A 26,442-nucleotide genomic window follows, 5' to 3' on the forward strand; every position below is an offset into this window, starting at 1 on the left:
TGTGAAAGATGCTTCTCAAAGTTAAAAATTTTAAAGTCCAGGCTTAAATCATCACTCACTCAGTAAAATTTGGAAACACTGATGCTGATAGCAATTGAAAAAGATATTACACTGAGAGTAAAGTCTGACAAAGAGAAAATCATAGATCGCTTTGGAAAAACATCTGCTGAGCTTCGCTCTTTGCTTCTCTTTTAAATAACTTAATTGGAAAAGTTTTACATTTTAGTAATGTTTTCATTTCAGCAATTTTAGCTTAAGTTAAAAGTACACTTAATTAAATAAATACCCCCTGTTCTATTTATTTATACATTTGAACTTGATTTTTCTATTTAAAATATTGTTTTTAAAATGTTGTTGTTACTTTGTTTATGACTTGCATTGCACTTTGTTTATAATTGTGTGTATGATTCGCATAGCACTTTGTTTACAATTCTTTGTAAGACTCACATTGCACTTTATAATTCTGTGTTTGACTAAAAAAAAATATATTATTTTTTTGGGCACAATGCAGCACTTGTTAATTTATATTTTGTTCTTATTAAAATATTTAAGGAAACAAAATGTCTTTTTATATGGCAATTAAAAACATGGTAGGGGAGGGGCATATGAGGTGGGAGGAGCACAAGAGGTGGGAGGGGCATTATGGTGGGGGAAAGGCAGAGGAGTTAGATGGAGCAAAAAGGGGGTGGGGGGGCCTGCCACACTTTTGACAAGGTCCCTGCTTGGTCTCAGTCCACCCCTGTCTGGAGGTACGTGGGAGGAAGCTTTCTGTATTTCAGAGGAGAGTAACCACATGAGCCCCATGTTCTGTTTTCCTGTTGATCCATTTGTTTTGTTGGGGGAGATACTGAATAAAACTTTGGCTTGAGTGATCATGCATTGCCTAACATACAGCTACTTTGTACCTATCAGTTGCAACTGCATCTATTGTGGAATATTGGCTGTTTCTTCCTAATCTCTAATCTTGCTAACACTGCAGTGTATATAACAAGCTTGCCAGCTTTTCATGCATGAACTAACCTAACCTGCATTTGGATGATTGCTGGAATAAGGATATGCCTACCACATGTGGTTAAAACTGTAACATTTACAGCGACTTTTCAGCTACCTGAATGAGTTCTATTGTTGCATTTTTTAATGTGTGTTTTCTATGTACTGTATGTGGGTTCTACCCCAGTGTGCATCATATTTTGATGAATAAAAACCGAGGTTAGGTTTTACTTGAAATTAAGTGTGCTGAAGTGAATTCCCTGTCTATTTTGGAAATCAATTGTTACAAGTTCTTTGATTTCTTCTTTCTAGTTTTCTTTTAATACAATTGTTTAAGGGTCTGCACTTCCTTACATGAAACCCCCATGCTAAAGTTACAAAAAATAAAAAATGTAAACCTAAACTAATACCCCAATAAAAATAAAAAATCCCTCCCAAAATAAAAACACTGCCTAATCTAATACTAAACTACAAATAACCCTTAAAAGGGCCTTTTGTAGGGCATTGCTCTTTTACTTAAAAAAAATTACCATTTACCCCTAACAAGGAAACCCCCCACCCAACCAACCTCCTCTCCAAATAAAAAAAACAAACACAAAAAACGCTGCTCTGGATCCGCGCATCGGGGAAGACCGCTCAGCACCTACGCTCCAGATGAAGATAGAAGATGATAGAGCCGCCTGGAAGAAGACCTTCTCCGCCGGACTTCAGGAACGGTGAGTACCTATTTGGGGCTTAGTTTTAGGATTTTTTTCTGTAATTTTAGAGTTTTTTATTTTTTGTAATTTTAGATATTTTTTTTGTAATTTAATGTTATGTTTTATTATTTTAATTGTAACTTAGTATTGTAGTTAATTTAGGGGGTGTTAGGGGGTGTTAGGTTAGGGGGTTTAGTAATTAAATTACAGCTAGATTATGAGTTTTGTGTTATGAGGGGTGCGGTGCTAACTTTCACGTTATTGTCACCGCTCACTTCCCTACAGCCCTGGTATTACAAGTTTTCATAAACCCGGCGTTAACAGGCAAGAAGTGAGCGTAGATCAAAATAGTGCTCCATACCACACTCCAATACAAGCACTGCTTAATGCAGCGGTGAGCTGGTTTTACGTGCTCGTGCATGATTTCCCATAGACATCAATGGGGAGAGCCGGCTGAAAAAAGTCTAACACCTGCAAAAAAGCAGAGTAAAGCTCCGTAAAACAGCCCCATTGATTCCTATGGGGAAACAAAATTTATGTTTACACCTAACACCCTAACATGAACCCTGAGTCTAAACACCCCTAATCTTACACTTATTAACCCCTAATCTGCTGCCCCAACATAGCTGACACCTACATTATACTTATTAACCCCAATCTGCCGCTCCGGACATCGCTGACACCTATATTATACTTATTAACCCCTAATCTGCTGCCCCCAACATCACTGACACCTACAAAATGTTATTAACCCCTAATCTCCTGCCCTGAATGTCGCCGCAACATACCTACACTTATTAACCCCTAATCGGACACCCCCAACGTCGCCGCCACTTTTATAAACATATTAACCCCTAAACCGTCGCACTCCCGCATCGCAAACACTAGTTAAATATTATTAACCCCTAATCTGCCGCCCCTATCATCGCCTCCACCTACCTACATTTATTAACCCCTAATCTGCCGCCCCCAATGTCGCCGCCACTATACTAAATTTATTAACCCCTAAATCTAACCCTAATCCTAACACCCCCTAACTTAAATATAATTAAAATAAATCTATATGAAATTCCTATCATTAACTAAATAATTCCTATTTAAAACTAAATACTTACCTATAAAATAAACCCTAAGCTAGCTACAATATAACTAATAGTTACATTGTAGCTAGCTAAGGGTTTATTTTTATTTTACAGGCAAGTTTGTATTTATTTTAAATAGGTAGACTAGTTAGTAAATAATTATTAACTACCTAGATAAAATAAATACAAATTCACCTGTAAAATAAAACCTAACCTGAGTTACACTAACACCTAACATTACACTACAATTAAATTAATTACATAAATTAAATACAATTACCTAAATTACAAAAAAAAAAAAAACACTAAATTACACAAAATAAAAAACTAATTATCGGATATTTAAACTAATTACACCTAATCTAATAGCCCTATCAAAATAAAAAAGCCCCCCCAAATTAAAAAAAAAACCCTAGCCTAAACTAAACTACCAATAGCCCATAAAAAGGGCCTTTTGCGGGGCATTGCCCCAAAGAAATCAGCTCTTTCACCTGTAAAAAAAAAATACAAACAACCCCCCCAACAGTAAAACCCACCACCCACACAACCAACCCCCCAAACAAAATCCTAACTAAAAAAAACTAAGCTCCCCATTGCCCTGAAAAGGGCATTTTGATGGGCATTGCCCTTAAAAGGGCATTTAGCTCTTTTGCTGTCCAAATTGTAACCTAAAAATAAAATACACTCAATAAACCCTTAAAAAAACCTAACACTAACCCCCGAAGATCCACTTACAGTTTTGAAGACCGGACATCCATCCTCAACAAAGCCGGGAGAAATCTTCAGCGAAGCGGCAGAAGTCTTCATCCAACTGAGCAGAAGTCTTCATCCAAGCCGGCAGAAGTGGTTCTCCAGACGGGCAGAAGTCTTCATCCAGACGGCATCTTCTATCTTCATCCATCTGGCGTGGAGCGGCTCCATCTTCAAGACATCCGGCACGGAGCATCCTCTTCAATCGACGTCTTCTTTACAATGAGGTTTGCCTTTAAATGACGTCATCCAAGATGGCGTCCCTTGAATTCTGATTGGCTGATAGAATTAAAGGTGAAAAATTCCTATTGGCTGATGCAATCAGCCAATAGGATTGAGCTTGCATTGAGCTTGATTGGAGCAGCCAATAGAATGTGAGCTCAATCCTATTGGCTGATTGGATCAACCAATAGGATTGAAGCTCAATCCTATTGGCTGATTGCATCAGCTAATAGGAATTTTTCACCTTTAATTCCGATTGGCTGATTCTATAAGCCAATCAGAATTCAAGGGATGCCATCTTGGATGACGTCATTTAAAGGCAAACCTCATTGTAAAGAAGACGTTGATTGAAGAGGATGCTCCGTGCCGGATGTCTTGAAGATGGAGCCGCTCCGTGCTGGATGGATGAAGATAGACAATGCCATCTGGATGAAGACTACTGCCCGTCTGGAGGACCACTTCTGCTGGCTTGGATGAAGACTTCTGCCCGTTTGGATGTCGCTTTGCTGAAGACTTTTCCCGGCTTCGTTGAGGATGGATGTCCGGTCTTCAAAACTGTAAGTGGATCTTCGGGGGTTAGTGTTAGTTTTTTTTAAGGGTTTATTGAGTGGGTTTTATTTTTAGGTTAGGGTTTGGGCAGCAAAAGAGCTAAATGCCCTTTTAAGAGCAATGCCCATCCAAATGCCCTTTTCAGGGCAATGGGGAGCTTAGGTTTTTTTAGTTTGGATTTTATTTGGGGGGGTTGTGTGGGTGGTGGGTTTTACTGTTGGGGGGGTTGTTTGTATTTTTTCTCCAGTTAAAAGAGTGGATTTCTTTGGGGCATAGCCCCGCAAAAGGCCCTTTTAAGGGCTATTGGTAGTTTAGTTTAGGCTAGGGGGCTTTTTTATTTTGATAGGGCTTTTAGATTAGGTGTAATTTGTTTAAATATCTGATAATTTGTTTTTTATTTTGTGTAATTTAGTGTTTGTTTTTTTGTAATTTAGGTAATTGTATTTAATTAATGTAATTAATTTAATTGTAGTGTAATGTTAGGTGTTAGTGTAACTCAGGTTAGGTTTTATTTTACAGGTGAATTTGTATTTATTTTATCTAGGTAGTTAATAACTATTTACTAACTAGTCTACCTAGTTAAAATAAATACAAACTTGCCTGTAAAATAAAAATAAACCCTAAGCTAGCTACAATGTAACTGTTAGTTATATTGTAGCTAGCTTACGGTTTATTTTACAGGCAAGTATTTAGTTTTAAATAGGAATTATATAGGTAATAATTGTAAGTTTTATTTAGATTTATTTTAATTATATTTAAGTTAGGGGGTGTTAGGGTTAGATTTAGACTTAGGTTTAGGGGTTAATAAATGTAGTATAGTGGCGGCGACGTTGGGGGCGGCAGATTAGGGGTTAATAAATGTAGGTAGGTGGCGGTGATGTTAGGGGCGGCAGATTAGGGGTTAATAATATTTAACTAGTGTTTGTGATGCAGGAGTGCGGCGGATTAGGGGCTAATATGTTTATTAAAGTGGCGGCGATGTCGGGAGCGGCAGATTAGGGGTTAATAATTTTATTTTAGTGTTTGCGATGCGGGAGGGCCTCATTGTAGGGGTTAATAGGTAGTTTATGGGTGTTAGTGTCCTTTTTAGCACTTTAGTTATGAGTTTTATGCTACAGCTTTGTAGCGTAAAACTCATAACTACTGACTTTAGATTGCATTACGAATCTTGCGGGATAGGCTGTACCTCTCACTTTTTGGCCTCCCAGAAAAAGCTTGTAATATCAGCGCTATAGAAGTCCCATTGAAAAAAGACTTTACGCAAATTGCGTAAGTTAATTTGCGGTATGGCCAAAAAAGTGTGCGGGACAGCTGTACCAACAAGACTCATAATAGCAGTGGTAGTGAAAAAGCAGCGTTATAACACATAACGCTGCTTTTTTACTCATAACGCAAAACTCGTAATCTAGCCGTTAGTTATTTGCGTTGTGGGGGGTTGGCGGTTTAGGGGTTAATAGGTTAATTAGGTTTATTGCGATGTTGGGGTTTGGCAGTTTAGGTGTTAATAGGTTAATTAGGTTTATTGCAATGTGGAAGGTTGGCAGTTTAGGGCAGTGATTTTTAACCTTTTTTTTTGCCGTGGCACACTTTTTTACATTAAAAAATCCTGTGGCACACCACCATCCCAAAATTTAAAAAAAATCACACATTGTAACCTAATACAGCATATATATATATATATATATATATATATATATACACATACACACAAACACACACATACTGTATGTATTGTGCTGTTATGCCATGCCTCCTACAAACTACCCCTGCACTGGGAGTAAAAAACAAGCAATGTTTAAAAAATATGTCACACTGTTGTCAGTCTGCTGTGGCACACCTGAGGATCTCTCACGGCACACTAGTGTGCCACGGCACACTGGTTGAAAAACACTGGTTTAGGGGTTAATATATTAATTATGTTATTTGCGTTGTTTAATTTGCGGATTAGGGGTTAATTACTTTATTATTTTGCAATGTGGGGGGTTGGCGGTTTAGCTGTTTGTTAATACTTCATGTGGGATGTTAGGTTGTTTTTTGTTATACTTTGTGCGGGTGGTTAGGTTTTTTTATTATTTTGTGCGGGCTGTTACATGTTTTTCCGTTATTTTGTCTGGGCAGTTGCATTTTTTTTTAAGGCTTCGTTTGCCTACGCTGCATCCAGGTGGATTCCGAAAATGGCAGGCGAATCCTCCTGGATGTAGCGTAAGCTGCATTCAGGTGGATTCTTTTGGCTGCGTGCGCAGCCAACATTATTTTGGCTGCCTCGTGCAGCCAAAATTCCTTTGAGGATGTGTGCGCAATTGGCGACGGCGACAGACGCGTTACAAGCATGATTATAGTATAGATATGCTGTCGTTATCATCTTAGTTATTTTTTTAATTAATATATACTATTTGTAAATTGACAACATACACATGAAAATAGGCATGCAGACAGATATTGAGATAGATGATAGATAGATAGATAGATAGATAGATAGATAGATAGATAGATAGATAGATAGATAGATATAGATAATGATAGATAGACAGACAGACAGACAGACAGACAGACAGACAGACAGACAGACAGACAGACAGACAGATAGATAGATAGATAGATAGATAGATAGATAGATAGATAGATAGATAGATAGATAGATAGATAGTTTAGGCTGAGAATAGTAGATGTATTTTTTTATATTAATTGTTTAACTATTGAAGAAAGAATTGTAAAGGCCAGTTAGGAACAGTTATAGATGATCTGTTAGAGTAGTCTTACACTATTTAAAGGGAAAGTGAAGTAGTTTCAAGGGCTGTTTAGACCACGTTCTTCTGTTATTAAATTTGCTTTGTACTCTTGGCATCCTTTTTTGAAGTATAAACCTACATAGAGCCCAGGTGCGTTCACATATCCTAGCACTCTATGGAAGCAACTACTGTATACTTATACGGTATAACATTTATATATTGTTGCAAATATTGCTTTTTCCCTCCCTATCTTAACTATTCAACAATGATACAAAAAAAGCAAATTAGATAATGGGAGTGAAATTGAAAGTTTTATAAAATGTTGTGCTCTGTCTGAATCACAACCATTTTACTTTGAGTTTACTGCCCCTTTAATGTCCTGTTGGGCTATTTCATAGATAACCTTTTCTGAAACACTAGGAATTAATGGTCTGGAATTAATTTACAGAGGTTATCACTCAGGTGTTGACGTAAATATAGGGAGGGTACTGTAAACCTTTTCTTCTAGCCCATGGAAGTGACCTCCAGAGTAGTGATTTGAGTAGTTTAATATTCAATGTCTGTTTTTTCCACTTCAGTGAGTTTCTGCCCATGTAAATGTTTAACTAGCATGGCCACCGCTCTCCTCCTAGTAACCAGCCAGACACTGCATATTCTCACTTGTGTGTGGGCACAAGAAGGGAACGCCCTGGAGAAATTACATTTTATTAATTCAGGACACAAATCTATCTGTTTTTATAAACTCAATGACTTCCATTTGCCCTCTGTTTTTGTTCGGCTTGATATGGGTGTGAACCAATCAAAATGCAATCACAAAGTGCGGAAAGTGATGCCTCTTGAAGGAGAAGATGTCTTGGTTTCATCAGTCATTATCCATGGACACAAAGGAATGAGCAATTTGTCTTCATTTGGCCGAATGAAGCAAACCAGCCCAACATGGGACGGTCACCTTCCACCGCTGAGAGAGACTCTGTATGGAAGAGGCTCAACAGGTAATTTTAAATTAACTCCAAGTAGTTTATAAAATTGTATTAGATTCCAGGATATGACCATCCAGGAGGGTACAAAGGCTATTTATCATACACCATCTCTTCTTGTTTATGTAGAGAAAGAGTGGGACTGTGTGAGTTAGTGGATTGAGTGGTGTATTTTGTGCTGGCATTGGGAAATCTGCTTCCCCCAACCTTCAACATGGAGATGTCATGTACAACTCACTAGACAACTAGAGGTCATTGATCTGTAATAGAATGCATAAATAAAGTTACTGTCCCCTAAATCCTGCAGCGCTAGACACAGATCAACCTGCCCAGGGTCAACATACAGAATAGATAATATACAAAATAGATCAAAGCTACAGTTCTTTTGCACAGCAAGTAGCAAAGCAATGTAGAAGTGACACCATTAATTGTTTCAATAATGACAGAGAAAACCATTGTAAGCTTTCTCAACACCAAGGAGAGTAAGTGGCATCTAAAGCATTGTGTGCAGAAGCCACTTGCCTCCTCATGACCACTGTCACATAATAAATACTTGTGTTTTTCATCTATATTTATTTACAGAGTTTTGTGCACTGTATATAAATGTAACAGAGATACATTTCATAAAATCAAACTGCCTGACAAACTGACCTCAATGTAGCTACCAATCAGCAAGTGCTACCCAGGGTACTGACCAAAAATGGTGCGGATCCTAAGCTTACATTCCTGCCTTTTCAAATAAACATACCAAGAGAACGAAGAAAATTTGATAATAGGAGTATATTACAAAGTTGTTTAAAATTGCATGCTATATCTGAATCATGAAACAAAATGTGGGTTTAATATTGAGGTTACTCTCTGCCTTCCTCTGATTATGGGTGCTTCCATGTTGAAATCTAGCTGTCACTGCATTTCATTGTTAATGTGTTTGCACATGTGCAGCAACTCTTTTTCAGTTACTGCAGTAAAACCTAGGTTTCAAAATGGTGGCACACATAATTAGAGTGAGGTGCATGAAATGTATTTAGTGTTAAATGTCCCTTTAAGAGCTCTCAAACCTTGCAACTGTTTTCTTTATGAGGAACCCGTTTCAAAATTCATACACTCGTTCTTTCCAGAATAAATACAAAACATATTGTATTTCATCTCTGTTTTATAATAAATAGGTGAAGCCAAGTGAATCAGTTTGAAAAAAAACATTGAATCGAGCAAACAAAAATGATTTTACATTAGGCTTTCACATATCTCAGATATTTATTAACCAAGACTAAAAAAAACATGCTTGATAATGAATTCAGTATTGATGTTGCTTAATATATTTTAATGCATGTTTTTCCACCTAACCATTTATATTAATTAATGATGTGCAATTAATATCATATCATTTTGATTAATTGTGTTATGAACTTTTCTTAAACCTCCAAACGCTTCCTTGCAATCATAAATTAACATTTATAGGAAAGCACTCAATTGTTGTACACATTAGTTTAGATAGTTTACAAATGTGATCTGAACTTTAATCTGTTTATTAAAAACTTTAACCTACATAAAGGAGATAAAACTATTAACAACTATAAACAATCTAAAAATTCTATCAGATAAAACAAAGGGATACAGTTAGTTTTTATGACATTTTCTCCCAGTAAATACTAGAATGCTGTTAATGTTTAGCATTACAAAGTTAACCATTTACAGTTAATTATTTACTATTAACTGTTCATGATAATTTGAGAAATGTGTATGTGTGTCTGTTTGTATGTGTGTCAGCATATGTTTAAATATGTATTTTGTATAGAGTGTAGAAGTTAATATGTTTTGTAGAGAGTATAGTATATTGTGTAAGGTTTATTTTGTAGAGAGTATAGTATATTCAGTAGAGTATACTATATTTTGTAGAAAATATGGTATACTTTGTAGAGAGCAGGGGCGAAACTACAGGGGGTGCAGAGGTCGCAGGTGCGACTGGGCCCCTGAGGGTGGGGGCCCATCTTAAAAAAAAAATAAAAAAAATTATAATTTTTTTTTAATAATTTTTTTTTTAATAAAAAACGTTAACCTACCACTGCCTGCACTGATATCATGTGAATGTGACATGACTACAGGGGTTAGTGTTTCTGTTATACCCATTGGTGTTTATGTGTGTGTGTATGGTGTGTGTGTGTGTATGTATGTGACTGTGTGTGTATTTATGCATGTGTGTGTGTGTGTTTGTGTATGTTTGCGGAACCAGCAAATTACAGACCTTGTTACTACAGCATGGGGGGGGGCAGGGGGAAAACAGTGTCACTATACAGTACCCCTATATACAGTACGGGGGGCTGGACCATGTCACTGACTACTATAGTCACTTTATAAAGTACTGGGCGGGTAGGGTCAGGACAGCCATCTCACCGGCAGATTACAGACTGTGTCACTAACTTAATATATACAGTACTGGGGGGTTAAATAGTGTCACTATATATATATATACAGTAATAGGGGGTCAGACCATCTCACAGACTGTGGGCACAGGGTACCTCCTTTTGCAGACATGTAATCTGATTCACATTTTTTTCTGTGTTAAATGTAAAAAAAAAAATATATGTATTAAATTCACTTTTTTTTGGAGAGGGGAGGGGTGGTGGGGGGGCCCTTCTTAGATTCTTGCACCTGGGCCCTGTGGTTTCTAGTTACGCCTCTGGTAGAGAGTGTAGTATATTTTATAGATCATACTATATTTTGTAGACAGTATAGTATATTTTTGTAAGGGTTCATGTTTTCTCTCTGTCCCTTTAAGCAATTGCCTATTTAAGGCACCTCCTACCTAGAACCAATGCTGCTTTATTGAGAGTATACTATCTACTTCGTGTGCACTCTTAACCTCCTCTGAGCCTAAACCTCAGAACCTTTGTGATACAGCCGTAACCTTCCTTGTTGTTTGGAGAATTAACTTTACACTAACCTGTTCATCTATTTTCCCTTGTCATCGGGTAACCTGCAGTAACAGCTTCAACACTCCAGAGTTCTGCTGTGTCTGTGCGGTACACGCTGCCGGTGACGTCATCAGACACAGCCGACTGCACTTCTCACTGCCTGTCAGCTCTGACCGCTCGCCACGCTCCTGCTGCTCTCTCTTAGGAAACTTCACGGAGTGAAACCAGCACTTCAGTGCGAACAAGCTGACCTTCTCTGGAACTCTGATACAGGTCTGACTATTTGTTGATTACCGTTACTAACTGCAGAGTGATTCATATCATTCATAGTGTTGTGTCTACCGTTCAACACTTAAGACAATCTATATGTTTTATAATTATATGTGATACTGCCTCATGTTAGTTAGAGTGTATTAATCAGAATATATTTCACTCTAACCTAATCTCTTGGCACATATTAAAGTGCTAGGTATTCCTAAGGATTCCTTCAGGAACACGTAGCCAACACCTAAACCTTTCCCAATCTCACAGGAACACTGATCTTTATAAAAGAATTAAACAGTTCCTGCAATCTATGACATAATAAAGCAGCCATAAAAAAAAGATTTAGAAAGGTTTTGGGTGAAGTGTTCTGAAGTATTACATTTTTTTTTTTTTTCTTAACACTATGGAACCGGATCCACTTGCTGAAAGAGTTCAAGTGTTGTCTGACAGACTAGATGCTCTGTCAGGCTCTTTCCATGAGCTTCAAGTTGAGAATCAGGCCTTAAAAGCCTGTTTAAGGGAGGTACTGGCCCCCAAGCCAAATCCTCCGGAACAAAAACCTGAGCCCTTGGTCTCCCCGCCTGAGAAATTCTCTGGAGACAGAGCTCGGTTCAGGGAATTCAGGAATTCCTGCTTACTGTTATTTGACCTAAAACCACGCACCTATCCTACCGAAAGGGTCAGAGTCCTTACGGTCATTTACTACTTAAGAGGGGAGCCCAGGGCTTGGGCTGACTCATTCTATGAGAACCAAGACCCTGTCTTGGGGTCTCTATCAAGTTTCTTCAACCAAATGGCGGCACTTTATGATGACCCTTTCAAACAGGTCTCTGCCGAAAATTCTCTTAGGGCACTAAAACAAAGGAAAAATCCAGTGGAGAATTATATCACCCTATTTAAAATCTCAGCTCGTGATTCAGGCTGGAATGAGGTGTCCCTCAAGACACAATTTCGTCTGGGATTATCTGAAGAGATAAAAGACAAACTGTCTTGAATTGGAATCTCCGACTCCCTGGAGGATTTTTTCACACTCACAATCAATATTGATAGACGCCTGAGAGAACGTAGGAATGAAAAAGCTACAAGCTCCAAAAGCTTCCTCCCTACACCACCTTATCAGGTGAAAGATAGTCCTCAACCTATGGATATAGGCTTCATGAAGGGGCCACTCACCACACAGGAAAAAGCCAGAAGAAAAATGCACAGCCTATGCATGTACTGCGCCTCCCCATCCTATGAAGTGAAGGACTGCCCTATACTTACTAAAACTAAGAAGGGTAGGTTATTATCTCCTTATACTTCTTATATGTTAAAGACTATTAAAAGCGCTTACATCACTATCCCAATTCTTTTACAGTGGGACCACTTCCAGACATCCACTGAAGCAATTATAGATACAAAGCTCATGTAGAAATTTCATTCATCTAGGTTTTGTGAAATCCAATAAAATTCCCTTTGTGTGTAAAAGCAATCCAGTCTCTGTGAAGGTTATTGATGGGTCTTTATTTGCTTCTGGGCCTGTGCTACACCAAACTGACCCTATAAAGGTAACTGTTAATAATTTGGTATCTAATTTTTGTATATTTGATGTTATTACTTCCCCAATTTTTGACATCATACTCGGTATGGAATGGTTGTGTACCCATAAACCAGTAATAAATTGGGATAACCGGAGCTTAACTTTTCCTATCTTTAACACCTCCCCATCAGACACTGACTTATCTATTCTATGTCATACTGAAGTAAATAATCTACCCACTCAGTATGCTGATTTTGCCGATGTGTTTGACAAAAAGGAAGCTGAGGTTCTTCCTCCCCATAGGGCTTATGATTGCCCGATTGACTTACTTCCTGGGGTCTCCATCCCTTACGGCCACATTTATCCACTCTCTAAACCAGAGCTGGACCATTTAAAGAACTATATTGATGACAACCTTAGAAAAGGGTTCATCAGACCCAGTACTTCCCCTGCTGGGGCCTCGATATTCTTTGTTACAAACAAAGATGGTACTTTGAGACCTATTATCGATTACCGAGAATTGAACAAGCGTACACGTAAAAACAGGTACCCTCTCCCTTTAATCCCGGAATTGATAGAAAGATTGAGGGGAGCCACGGTTTTCACCAAGTTGGATCTTCGTGGTGCCTATAATCTGATACGAATGAGAGCTGGTGACGAATGGCTCACTGCGTTTCGAACTAGATACGGTCTATTCGAATATACAGTGATGCCATGTGGATTATGCAACGCTCCAGCAACATTCCAATGCCTTATCAATGATCTGTTCAGAGACATCCTTGATGTGTATGTCGTAGTCTATTTGGACGATATTCTCATTTTTTCACAAGACCTAGATCAACATAGACTACATGTTAGGGAAATCCTTTCCAGACTTAGGACGAATAGTCTATATGCTAAACTGGAAAAATGCATATTTGAGTCTCAAAATATATCCTTCCTTGGATATGAGATCTCCCCTAAAGGCATTAAGATGCAAAATGACAAAGTTCAGGCAATTCTAGATTGGTCTACACCCCAAACAAAAAAAAGATGTACAGCGCTTTCTAGGATTTTCTAATTATTATAGGAAGTTTATACCTGGTTTTGCAGCTCTTACGAAACCTTTGACTGAACTCACTAAACTTAATCAGCCATTTGCCTGGAACCATCAGACCCAGATAGTCTTTGACAATCTCAAGTCTCAATTCACTTCAGCTCCCATTCTACAGTATCCGGATATGCAGAAGCAATTCATACTAGAGGTCGATGCTTCCGATTTTGCCATTGGGGCAATCCTCTCCCAGAGGAAATCCTTCAAGGATCCTTTACATCCGGTAGCATTCTTCTCTAGAGTCCTACAACCTGCCGAGTTGAATTATCCAGTAGGAGAAAAAGAACTGCTCGCTATAAAATGTTCATTTGATCATTGGAGACATCTACTGGAAGGAGCTAATCAACCTACAGTTATCTACACAGATCACAAAAATCTGCAGTACCTACAATCAAACCGTACTCTGTCCTCCAGACAAGTGAGATGGAGTCTCTATTTCTCTCGCTTCCACTATATCATCACTTATAGACCAGGTACCAGAAATTGTAAAGCAGACGCCCTTTCCAGGCAAACCACTAAACCCCTTCAATCCACCATCCCAACTACTATCATACCTAGGGATTGTATAGTAGGGATTCTGACATGTCTTGAACCTTTATTTAAAAAAGCCCTTGAAACTGACACTTCAGTTCCTTATCAGGACTTACTACCTGACTCTACTGGAGTATTACGAAAGGACCATAAGCTGTATGTACCTCTAAACCTCCGTAAGGAGGTATTGAATTCTGTACACCAATCTCCTTTGGCTGGGCATATGGGCAGGGATAAATCTATGGATCTACTCACTAGATCCTACTGGTGGCCTTCCCTACGGAATGATCTCAAGGATCATTTGGATCAAAGTGTCATCTGTGCTACCTCCAAACCCTCTAGACAACTACCTGTTGGACTTCTACAACCTATGCCAGTCCCCCATGCTCCATGGCAGACTTTATCTATGGATTTCATTGTTGATCTGCTGATATCCAACAATTATACCACAATCATGGTGATTACAGATCTATGTATTTCTAAAATGTCTCATTTCATCCCCACAACCTCGTTACCTACTTCCAAAATCTCCTGTGACCTTTTCATACAAAATATTGTCCGGTTGCATGGTATACCTCTGACAGTTATCAGTGATTGTGGAACCCAGTTCACCTCCAAATTTTGGAGATCTTTATGTAAGTCTCTACACATGGAACAAAAACTTACCACCGCTTATCATCCACAAACTAACGGGCAGACAGAGAGAGTAAACCAGTGGTTGGAGCAGTATTTGAGATGCTACTGTGCGGATCAGCAGGAGTCATGGGCATCATTTCTCCCTTTAGCAGAATTTGCGTATAACAATAACAAAAATGCCTCTACTGGTTTCTCTCCTCTCTTTGTCAACTATGGTTTACACCCTCGTTTTACTCTACTACCTAAGGTCGAAACTCCATGTCCTATGGTTAATGATCTAGTCAACGATATCTCCAGTCTGTTCCCTACTATCCATGACAACATACTCCAAGCTCAAGCTTATCAGAGCAAATACTACAACCTCCGTCATAGGACCAGTCCTGTATATACTGTGGGTCAAAAGGTTTGGCTCTCCACGAAAAATCTGAGACTATCATACCCTAGCAAAAAGTTAGGGAAGCTGTTTATTGGTCCTTATCCCATAGTTCGGATCAATAATCCATCAACTGTCACACTACAGCTCCCATCCAACTTTCCACATATCATTGGTTAAACCTTGTTCTCCATCCACACCAACTCCTACTATTCCTGATCCTGTTCCGATACCTTCCTCGGATCAAGAATTTGTGGTACATAGCATCTTGGATTCACGTACTCGCAGAGGGGTTTTATTCTATCTCATTCATTGGAAGGGTTTTGGACATGAGGAGGATTCCTGGGAACCTGCCTCCAATGTTTCTGCTCCACGCCGTGTGTCCCTTTTTCATCTGCGGAACCCGGACCGTCCCAGACCTTGACCCACGCTGTGGTTCTTTGAAGGGGGGGCTCTGTAAGGGTTCATGTTTTCTCTCTGTCCCTTTAAGCAATTGCATATTTAAGGCACCTCCTACCTAGAACCAATGCTGCTTTATTGAGAGTATACTATCTACTTCGTGTGCACTCTTAACCTCCTCTGAGCCTAAACCTCAGAACCTTTGTGATACAGCCGTAACCTTCCTTGTTTGGAGAATTAACTTTACACTACCCTGTTCATCTATTTTCCCTTGTCATCGGGTAACCTGCAGGAACAGCTTCAACACTCCGGAGTTCTGCTGTGTCTGTGCGGTACACGCTGCCGGTGATGTCATCAGACACAGCCGACTGCACTTCTCACTGCCTGTCAGCTCTGACCGCTCGCCACGCTCCTGCTGCTCTCTCTTAGGAAACTTCACGGAGTGAAACCAGCACTTCAGTGCGAACAAGCTGACCTTCTCTGGAACTCTGATACAGGTCTGACTATTTGTTGATTACCGTTACTAACTGCAGAGTGATTCATATCATTCATAGTGTTGTGTCTACTGTTCAACACTTAAGACAATCTATATGTTTTATAATTATATGTGATACTGCCTCATGTTAGTTAGAGTGTATTAATCAGAATATATTTCACTCTAACCTAATCTCTTGGCACATATTAAAGTGCTAGGTATTCCTAAGGATTCCTTCAGGAACACGTAGCCAACACCTAAACCTTTCCCAATCTCACAGGAACACTGATCTTTATAAAAGAATTAAACAGTTCCTGCAATCTATGACAATTTTGCAGAAAGTATGGTATATTTTGTGGTGAATAAAGTATATTTTGTAGAGAGTATACTAAATTTTATTTAGTATATTTTGCATAGAATATAGTATATTTTGTGATGTGCAATATATTTGGTATAGTATACTATATTATAGTAGATTTTGTAGAGCATTGTATATTATAGTATTTTGTAAAGAATATAGCATATTTTGTATAGTATATTTTGTAGAGTATAGTATATTTTGTAGAGAATATAGTATATTTTTTAGAGTATAGTATATTTTGTAGAGAATATAGTATATTTTGTAGAGTATAGTATAATTTGTAGAGAATATAGTATATTTTGTAGAGTATAGTATATTTTGTAGAGAATATAGTATATTTTGTAGAGCATTGTGTAGAGCCTAGTATATTTTATAGAGAGTATAGTATATTTTGTAGAGGGTATAAAATATTTCTTGAGTATAGTATATTTTATAGAAAGTATAGAATATTTTGTGAAGTATATAGTAGATTATGTAGAGAGTATACTATATTTTAGTAAATTTTGTAGTGTATAGAATATTTTGCAGATAGTATAATATATTTTGTAAAGAATATAGCATATTTTGTAGAGAGTATAGTATATTTTGTAAAGAATATAGCATATTTTGTAGAGGGTATAGTATATTTTGTAAAGAATATAGCATATTTTTTAGAGGGTATAGCATATTTTGTAGAGTGTATAGTATATTTTGTAGAGCATAATATATTTTGTAGAGAATACAGTATATTTTGTAGAGAGTATAGCATATTATGTAGAGAGTGTAGAATATTTTGTAGAGAATATAGCATATTTTGTAGAGCATAATACCGGTATATTTTCTAGAGAATATAATATATTTTGTAGAGAGTATAGCATATTCTGTAAAGAGTGTAGTATATTTTGTAGAGCATAGTATATTTTGTGTTACACACTCCAATTGCACAGCACCTCCTGTATGATAATAGGGAATTGATCCTCAAAAAGAAGGAGGCATTCTGGATACATATTCCTGTAACAGTTTATACATTCCATATCTGTATTTGCAGCTGTTAAAATGTATATAACTGTGAACGTAAAAAAACATACTCTTTGATAATTATAAATTGTGTGATCTGTTATAACCACTAGGGGGTGTTAGAATTTATACTGATTGGCTGTCATGGTGTAGGTGGGCCTATATAAGGGCATACTATATGATGTTAGCTATGTATGATTAAGGGCTAGATGCCCGAAACGTCACTTTGTATGACCCAGATGAATTGGTAATAAAACTTTTTTACTCTGCTATTGGTGCTGCTGTTTGTGAACTTATAGTATAGTTTCTGGAGAATATAGTATATTTTGTAACATATAGTATATTTTGTAACATATAAAATATTTTGTAGAGAATATAATTGTAGAGAATATAGTATATTTTGTAACATATAGTATATTTTGTAACATATAAAATATTTTGCAGAGAATATAGTATATTTTGTAGATAATTTACAGCTAGATTACAAGTTTTGCGTTATGAGTGAAAAGCTTCATAACGCTGCTTTTCACTACCGCTGCTATTAGGAGTCTTGTAGGTACAGCTGTACCGCACACTTTTTTGGCCATCATGCAATGTAACTACCGCACCTTTCAAAAAGTCCTATTTCAATGGGACTTCCATAGCGCCGGTATTACAAGTTTGCCTGTCCGGCCAAAAAGTGAGCGGTACAGCCTATAAACACAAAATCTGTACCGTCAACTGGAAGTCAATAGTTATGAGTTTTACGTTACAAAGCTGTAGCATAAAACTCATAACTAAAGTGTTACAAAGTAAACTAACACCCATAAACTACCTATTAACCCCTAAACCGAGGCCCTCCCGCATCGCAAACACTAGTTAAATATTATTAAACCCTAATCTGCTGCCACCAATGTCGTCGCCACCTACATACACTTATTAACCCCAAATCTGATGTCCCTAACATCGCCGCAACCTAAATTACTGTTATTATGCTGCCCCCAATGTCGCCGCCACTATACTAAAGTTATTAACCCCTAAACATAGCCCTAAGTCTAACCCTAACCTTAACGTAACCCTAACAACCCCTAACTTTAGCCTAAATTAAAATAATTCCAAATAAAAATTACAATTTATACCTAAATTATTCCTATTTTTAAACTAAATAAATACTTACCTGTAAAATAAAACTTAAGCTAGCTACAATATAACTAATAGTTATATTGTATCTAGCTTATGTTTTATTTTTATTTCACAGGTAAGTTTGTATTTATTTTAACTAGGTAGACTAGTTAGTAAATAGTTATTAACTATTTACTAACTACCTAGTAAAAATAAATAGAAATTTACCTGTGAAATAAAACCTAACCTGTCTTACAGTTAAACCTAACATTACACTAAAATTAAATAAATTACATTAATGAAATACAATTAACTAAATTACAAACAAAAACACTGTTACACAAAATAAAAAAGAAATTATCAAATATTTAAACTAATTACACCTAATCTAATAGCCCTGTCAAAATAAAAAGCCCCCCCCCCAATAATAAAACCCCTAACCTAAACTAAACTGCCAATAGCCCTTAAAATGGCCTTTTGTGGGGCATTGTCCCAAAGAAATCAGCTCTTTTACCTGTAAAAAAAAAATACAAACAACCCCCCCAACAGTAAAACCCACCACCCACACAACCAACCCCCCAAATAAAATCCTATCTAAATAAACCTAAGCTCCCCATTGCCCTGAAAAGGGCATTTGGTTGGGCATTGCCCTTAAAAGGGCATTTAGCTCTTTTAAATTGCCCAAACCCTAAGCTAAAAATAAAACCCACCCAATAAACCCTTAATAAAACCTAACACTAACCCCCGAAGATCCACTTACAGTTTTGGAAGACCGGACATCCATCCTCATCCAGCTGGGAGAAGTCTTCATCCAAGCGGGAAGAAGTCCTCAACGAAGCCGGGAGAAGTCTTCATCCAAGCGGCAAGAAGTCGTCCTCCAGGCAGGCAGAAGTCTTCATCCAGACGGCATCTTCTATCTTCATCCTTCCGACGCGGATCGGCTCCATCTTCACGACATCCGGCATGGAGCATCCTCTTCATACGGTCCCAGCCGTACACTGAAGAACAGCCAATATAATGCGAGCTAAATCCCATTGGCTGATTGGGTCAGCCAATAGGATTAAAGCTCAATCCTATAGGCTGATTGCATCAGCCAATAGGATTTTTTACCCTTTAATTCCAATTGGCTGATAGAATTCTATCAGCTAATAGAAATTCAAGGGACGCCATCTTGGATGACGTCCCTTAAAGGGAACCTTCAGTGAACGGCTGGGACTGTATGAAGAGGATGCTCCACGCCGGATGTCTTGAAGATGGAGCCACTCCGTGTCGGAAGGATGAAGATAGAAGATAGAAGATGCCGCTTGGATGAAGACTTCTCCCGGCTTCATTGAGGACTTCTTGCCGCTTGGATGAAGACTTCTCCCGGCTGGATGAGGATGGATGCCCGGTCTTCCAAAACTGTAAGTGGATCTTCGGGGGTTAGTGTTAGGTTTTATTAAGGGTTTATTGGGTGGGTTTTATTTTTAGCTTAGGGTTTGGGCAATGTGAAAGAGGGGGTTGGTTTGGGGGGTTGGTTGTGTGGGTGGTGGGTTTTACTGTTGGGGGGTTGTTTGTATTTTTTATTTACAGGTAAAAGAGCTGATTTCTTTTGGGCAATGCCCCGCAAAAGGCCCTTTTAAGGGCTATTGGCAGTTTAGTGTAGGCTAGGGGTTTTATTATTTTGGGTTTTTTTTTTTTATTTTGATAGGGCTATTAGATTAGGAGTAATTCATTTTTATTTTTTATAATTTCTTATTTTATTTTGTGTAATTTAGCTTTTATTTTTTGTAATTTAGATAAATGTATTTTTTTTATTTAATTTATTTAATTTTATTGTAATGTTAGGTTTTTATTTTACAGGTAAATTGTATTTATTTTAACTAGATAGCTATTAAATAGTTAATAACTATTTACTAACTAGTCTACCTATTTAAAATAAATACAAACTTAGCTGTGAAATAAAAATGAAACCTAAGATAGCTACAATGTAACTATTAGTTATATTATAGCTAGCTTAGGGTTTATTTTACAGGTAAGTATTTAGTTTTAATTAGGAATTATTTATTTATTAATAGTAGGTTTTATTTAGATTTATTTTAATTATATTAAAGTTAGGGGTGTTAGGGTTAGGGTTACGTTAGGGTTAGACTTAAGGTTATGTTTAGGAGTTAATATATTTATTTAGTGTTAGTGATGTGGGAGGCCACAGGTTTAGGGGTTAATAACTTTAGTATAGTGGCGGCGGCGACGTTGGGGACGGCAGATTAGGGGTTAATAAATTTATGTAGGTGGCGGCGACATTGGGGCGGCAGGTTAGGGGTTAATAAGTGTAGGTAGGTGGTGGTTACATTGGGGGCGGCAGATTAGGGGTTAATAAGTGTAGGTAGGTGGCGGCGACATTGGGGCGGCAGATTAGGGGTTAATAAGTGTAATATAGGTGTTGGCGATGTTAGGGCGGCATATTAGGGGTGTTAAGACTCGGGGGTTTATGTTAGGGTGTTAGGTTTAAACATACATTTTCTTTCCCCATAGACATCAATGCTTTACGCTCTGTCATTGCAGGTGTTAGACTTTTTTTTAGCCGGCTCTCCCCATTGATGTCTATGGGGAAATCGTGCATGAGCACATCAAAGCAGCTCAAAGCAGCGCTGGTATTTGTGTGCGGTATGGAGCTCAACGCTGCCATATTGCCCGCAAATGCCGTTTTTTCGCAAACCTGTAATAGCAGTGCTATAAAAGGTGAGTGGTGGAAATAACTTGCAAGTTATTAACGAGCCACTCATAACGCAAAACTCGTAATCTAGTTGATAGTATATTTTGTAGATAATCCTATAATATAAAAGGCCAAGTGTGTTTGTCCGAAGCTGTCATGCGCAGTAGAGACATCACAAGGACAAACACACCTGGTCTTAGAGTCTACCTGATCTGCTGCAGCACGGTGACGGTGGGAGGAAGTGGGCGTGACCGGGCGTGGTTGTGCACAAGAGAGGGAGAGATTGCAAAAGAGAGGGGGGAGAGAGAGAGCGCAAAAGAGAGGGGGGAGAGAGAGCGCAAAAGAGAGGGGGAAAGAGAGAGAGCAAAAGAGAGGGGGAGAGAGAGAGCGCAAAAGAGAGGAGGAGAGAGAGCACAGAAGACAGGGGAAGAGAGAGAGCGCAAAAGAGAGGGGGGAGACAGAGCACAAAAGAGGGGGGGAGATAGAGCGCAAAAGAGAGGGGAGAAAAAGAGCGCAAAAGAGAGGGGGAGAGAGCGCAAAAGAGAGGGGGGAGAGAACAAAAAATAGTGGGGGGAGAGAGAGCAAAAGAGGGGAATGGAGAGAGAGACAGAGAAAAAGAGAGGGGGGGAGAGAGAGAGAGAGCAAAAGAGTGGGGGAGAGAGAGCGCAAAAGAGAAGGGGAGAGAGTGCAAAAGAGAGGGGGAGAGAGCACAAAAGAGAGGGGAAAGAGAGGGGGGAGAGAGAGAGCGCAAAAGAGAGGAGGAAGAGAGAGCGCAAAAGAGAGGGGGAGAGAGAGAGCGCAAAAGACAGGCGGGGAGAGAGCGCAAAAGAGAAGAGGGAGAGAGAGCGCAAAAGAGAAGAGGGAGAGAGAGCGCAAAAGAGAGGAGGGAGAGAGAGTGCAAAAGAGAGGGGGAGAGAGAGAGCGCAAAAGAGAGGGGGAGAGAGCACAAAAGAGAGGGGGAGAGAGAGCGCAAAAGAGAGGGGGGAGAGAGAGCAAAAGAGAGGGGGGAGAGAGAGAGCAAAAGAGATGAGGGGAGAGAGAAAGCGCGAAAGAGAGGGGAGAGAGAGAGCACAAAAGAGAGGGGAGAGCGAGCACAAAAGAGAGGGGGAGAGAGAGAGCACAAAAGAGAGGGGGGAGAGAGAGCAAAAGAGAGGGGGTGAAAGAGAGAGTGCAAAAGAGAGGGGAGAGAGCGCAAAAGAGAGGGGGAGAGAGAGAGAGAAAAAGAGAGGGGAGAGAGAGCAAAAGAGGGGGGAGAGAGAGAGCAAAAGAGAGGGGGAGAGAGAGAAAAAGAGAGGGGGGAGAAAGAGCAAAAGAGAGGGGGGAGAGAGAGCGCAAAAGAGAGGGGGGAGAGAGAAAAAGAGAGGGGGGAGAGAGAGAGAGCAAAAGAGAGGGGGGAGAGAGCAAAAGAGAGGGGGTAGTGAGAGCAAAAGAGAGGTGGAGCGAGAGAGCACAAAAGAGAGGTGGAGCAAGAGAGCGCAAAAGAGAGGGGGAGAGATCACAAGAGAGAGGGGGAGAGAGAGAGCGCAAAAGAGAGGGGGAGAGAGAGCGCAAAAGAGAGGGGGAGACAGAGCGCAAAAGAGAGGGGGAGAGAGAGAGAGCAAAAGAGAGGGGGAGAGAGAGCACAAAAGAGAAGGCAGAGAGAGCGCAAAAGAGAGGGGGAGAGAGCTAAAAAGAGAGGGGAGAGAGCGCAAAAGAGAGGGGGAGAGAGAGTGCACAAAAGAGAGGGGGGAGAGAGAGCAAAAGAGAGGAGGAGAGAGACAGCGCAAAAGAGAGGGGGAGACAGAGCGCAAAAGATAGGGGTAGAGAGCGCAAAAGAGAGGGAGAGAGAGAAAGCGCAAAAGAGAGGGGGAGAGAGAGAGCACAAAAGAGAGGGAGAGAGAGAACACAAAATAGAGGGGGGAGAGAGAGCAAAAGAGGGGGGGGAGAGGGAGCAAAAGAGAGGAGCGAGAGAGCAAAAGAGAGGGGAGAGAGAGAAAAAGAGAGGGGGGAGAGAGAGCAAAAGAGAGGTGGAGTGAGAGAGCGCAAAAGAGAGGGGGAGAGAGAGCAAAAGAGAGGGGGAGGGAGAAAGAACAAGGGGTGGGACTGCAAAAAATGGCCCGTGTGAACGGGCTTTAGGACTAGTATAGTATATTTTGCAGATAATATAGTATATTTTGTAACATATAGTATATTTTGTAGATAATATAGTATATTTCTCTTGTTAAGTGTATCCAGTCCACGGATCATCCATTACTTATGGGATATTCTCCTTCCCAACAGGAAGTTGCAAAAGGATCACCCACAGCAGAGCTGCTATATAGCTCCTCCCCTAACTGTCATATCCAGTCATTCTCTTGCAAGCCTCAACCAAGATGGAGGTCGTAAGAGCAGTGTGGTGTTTTATACTTAGTTTATTCTTCAATCAAAAGTTTGTTATTTTTAAATGGTGCCGGAGTGTACTGTTTATCTCAGGCAGTATTTAGAAGAAGAATCTGCCTGCGTTTTCTATGATCTTAGTAGAAGTAACTAAGATCCATGGCTGTTCTCATATATTCTGAGGAGTGAGGTAACTTCAGAGAGGGAATGGCTCTGCAGGTTTTCCTGCAATAAGGTATGTGCATTTAATATTTTTCTAGGGATGGAATTTGCTAGAAAATGCTGCTGATACCGAACTAATGTAAGTAAAGCCTTAAATGCAGTGATAGCTACTGGTATCAGGCTTATTAATAGAGATGCATACTCTTATAAAAATGTAATATAAAACGTTTGCTGGCATGCTTAATCGTTTTTATATGTATTTGGTGATAAAACTTATTGGGGCCTAGTTTTTTTTCCACATGGCTGGCTTGAATTTGGCCTAGAAACATTTTCCTTAGGCTTTCCACTGTTGTAATATGAGTGGGAGGGGCCTATTTTGCCGTTTTTTTGCACAGCAAAAATTACAGACACAGACATCCAGCTTCTTCCTGCATGATCCAGGACATCCCTGGAGGGCTCAAAAGGCTTCAAAGTCGTTTTTGAGGGAGGTAAAAAGCCACAGTAGAGCTGTGGCAGTTGTTGTGACTGTTTGAAAAAGAAAAAGAAAAAAAAGTTTTTGTCTTTTATTATTTTTTGGGTATTAAGGGGTTAATAATCCATTTGCAAGTTGGTGCAATGCTCTGCTAACTTGTTACATACACTGTAAAAATTTCGTTAGTGTAACTGCCTTTTTTCACTGTTATTTCAAATTTTGACAAAATTTGTGTTTCTTAAAGGTGCAGTAACGTTTTTTATATTGCTTGTAAACTTGTTTAAAGTGTTTTCCAAGCTTGCTAGTCTCATTGCTAGTCTGTTTAAACATGTCTGACACAGAGGAAACTACTTGTTCATTATGTTTGAAAGCCATGGTGGAGCCCCAGAGGAGAATGTGTACAAAATGTATTGATTTCACCTTAAACAGTAAAGATCAGTCTTTAAATATAAAAGAAATATCACCAGAAGATTCTGACGAGGGGGAAGTTATGCCGACTAACTCTCCCCACGTGTCAGACCCTTCGCCTCCCGCTCAGGGGATGCACGCTAATATGGCGCCAATTACATCAGGGACGCCCATACCTTGCAGGACATGGCTGCAATCATGAATAATACCCTGTCAGAGGTATTATCCAGGTTGCCTGAATTAAGAGGCAAGCGCGATTGCTCTGGGGTTAGGAGAAATACAGAGCGCGCAGATGCTGTAAGGGCCATGTCTGATACTGCGTCACAATATGCAGATCATGAGGACGGAGAGCTTCAGTCTGTGGGTGACATCTCTGATTCAGGGAATCCTGATTCAGAGATTTCTAATTTTAAATTTAAGCTTGAGAACCTCCGTGTGTTGCTTGGGGAGGTATTAGCTGCTCTGAATGACTGTAACACAGTTGCAGTACCAGAGAAATTGTGTATGCTGGATAAATACTATGCGGTACCGGTGTGTACTGATGTTTTTCCTATACCTAAAAGGCTTACAGAAATTATTAGCAAGGAGTGGGATAGACCGGGTGTGCCTTTTTCCCCACCTCCTATATTTAGAAAAATGTTTCCAATAGACGCCACTACACAGGACTTATGGCAGACGGTCCCTAAGGTGGAGGGAGCAGTTTCTACTTTAGCAAAGCGTACTACTATCCCGGTTGAGGACAGTTGTGCTTTTTCAAATCCAATGGATAAAAAATTGGAGGGTTACCTTAAGAAAATGTTTATTCAACAAGGTTTTATTTTACAGCCCCTTGCATGCATTGCGCCTGTCACGGCCGCGGCGGCATTCTGGTTTGAGGCCTTGGAAGAGGCCATCCATACAGCTCCATTGACTGAAATTATTGACAAGCTTAGAACACTTAAGCTAGCTAACTCATTTGTTTCTGATGCCATTGTTCATTTGACTTAACTAACGGCTAAGAATTCCGGATTTGCCATCCAAGCGCGTAGGGCGCTATGGCTTAAATCCTGGTCAGCTGACGTGACTTCGAAGTCTAAATTACTCAACATTCCTTTCAAGGGGCAGACCTTATTTGGGCCTGGTTTGAAGGATATTATTGCTGACATTACTGGAGGTAAGGGTCACACCCTTCCTCAGGACAGGGCCAAAGCAAAGGCCAAACAGTCTAATTTTCGTGCCTTTCGAGATTTCAAGGCAGGTGCAGCATCAACTTCCTCCGCTTCAAAACAAGAGGGAACTTTTGCGCAATCTAAGCAGGCCTGGAAACCTAACCAGTCCTGGAACAAAGGCAAGCAGGCCAGAAAGCCTGCTGCTGCCTCTAAGACAGCATGAAGGAACGGCCCCCTATCCGGCGACGGATCTAGTAGGGGGCAGACTTTCTCTCTTCGCCCAGGCATGGGCAAGAGATGTTCAGGATCCCTGGGTGTTGGAGATCATATCTCAGGGATATCTTCTGGACTTCAAAGCTTCCCCTCCACAAGGGAGATTTCATCTTTCAAGGCTATCTGCAAATCAGATAAAGAAAGAGGCATTCCTATGCTGTGTGCAAGACCTCCTAGTTATGGGTGTGATCCATCCAGTTCCGCGGACGGAACAAGGACAGGGTTTTTATTCAAATCTGTGGTTCCCAAAAAAGAGGGAACCTTCAGACCAA

General features: G+C 39.5%; 1 protein-coding gene across 1 annotated transcript in view; it reads left to right on the forward strand.

The window, feature by feature from the left end:
• The first annotated feature begins 7,699 nt into the window (after positions 1 to 7,699).
• CCDC198 (coiled-coil domain containing 198) overlaps positions 7,700 to 26,442 on the forward strand; it is a 46,875-nt gene continuing 28,132 nt past the window's right edge. Inside the window, exon 1 of the mRNA XM_053689178.1 lies at positions 7,700 to 8,012. Within this exon, the coding sequence (XP_053545153.1) occupies positions 7,805 to 8,012 (208 nt within the window). The 5' untranslated portion in view covers positions 7,700 to 7,804. The remainder of the gene's footprint in view (positions 8,013 to 26,442) is intronic.

This window comes from Bombina bombina, chromosome 1 (assembly GCF_027579735.1).
Source record: "Bombina bombina isolate aBomBom1 chromosome 1, aBomBom1.pri, whole genome shotgun sequence".
NCBI classification, from domain to species: Eukaryota; Metazoa; Chordata; class Amphibia; order Anura; family Bombinatoridae; genus Bombina; species Bombina bombina.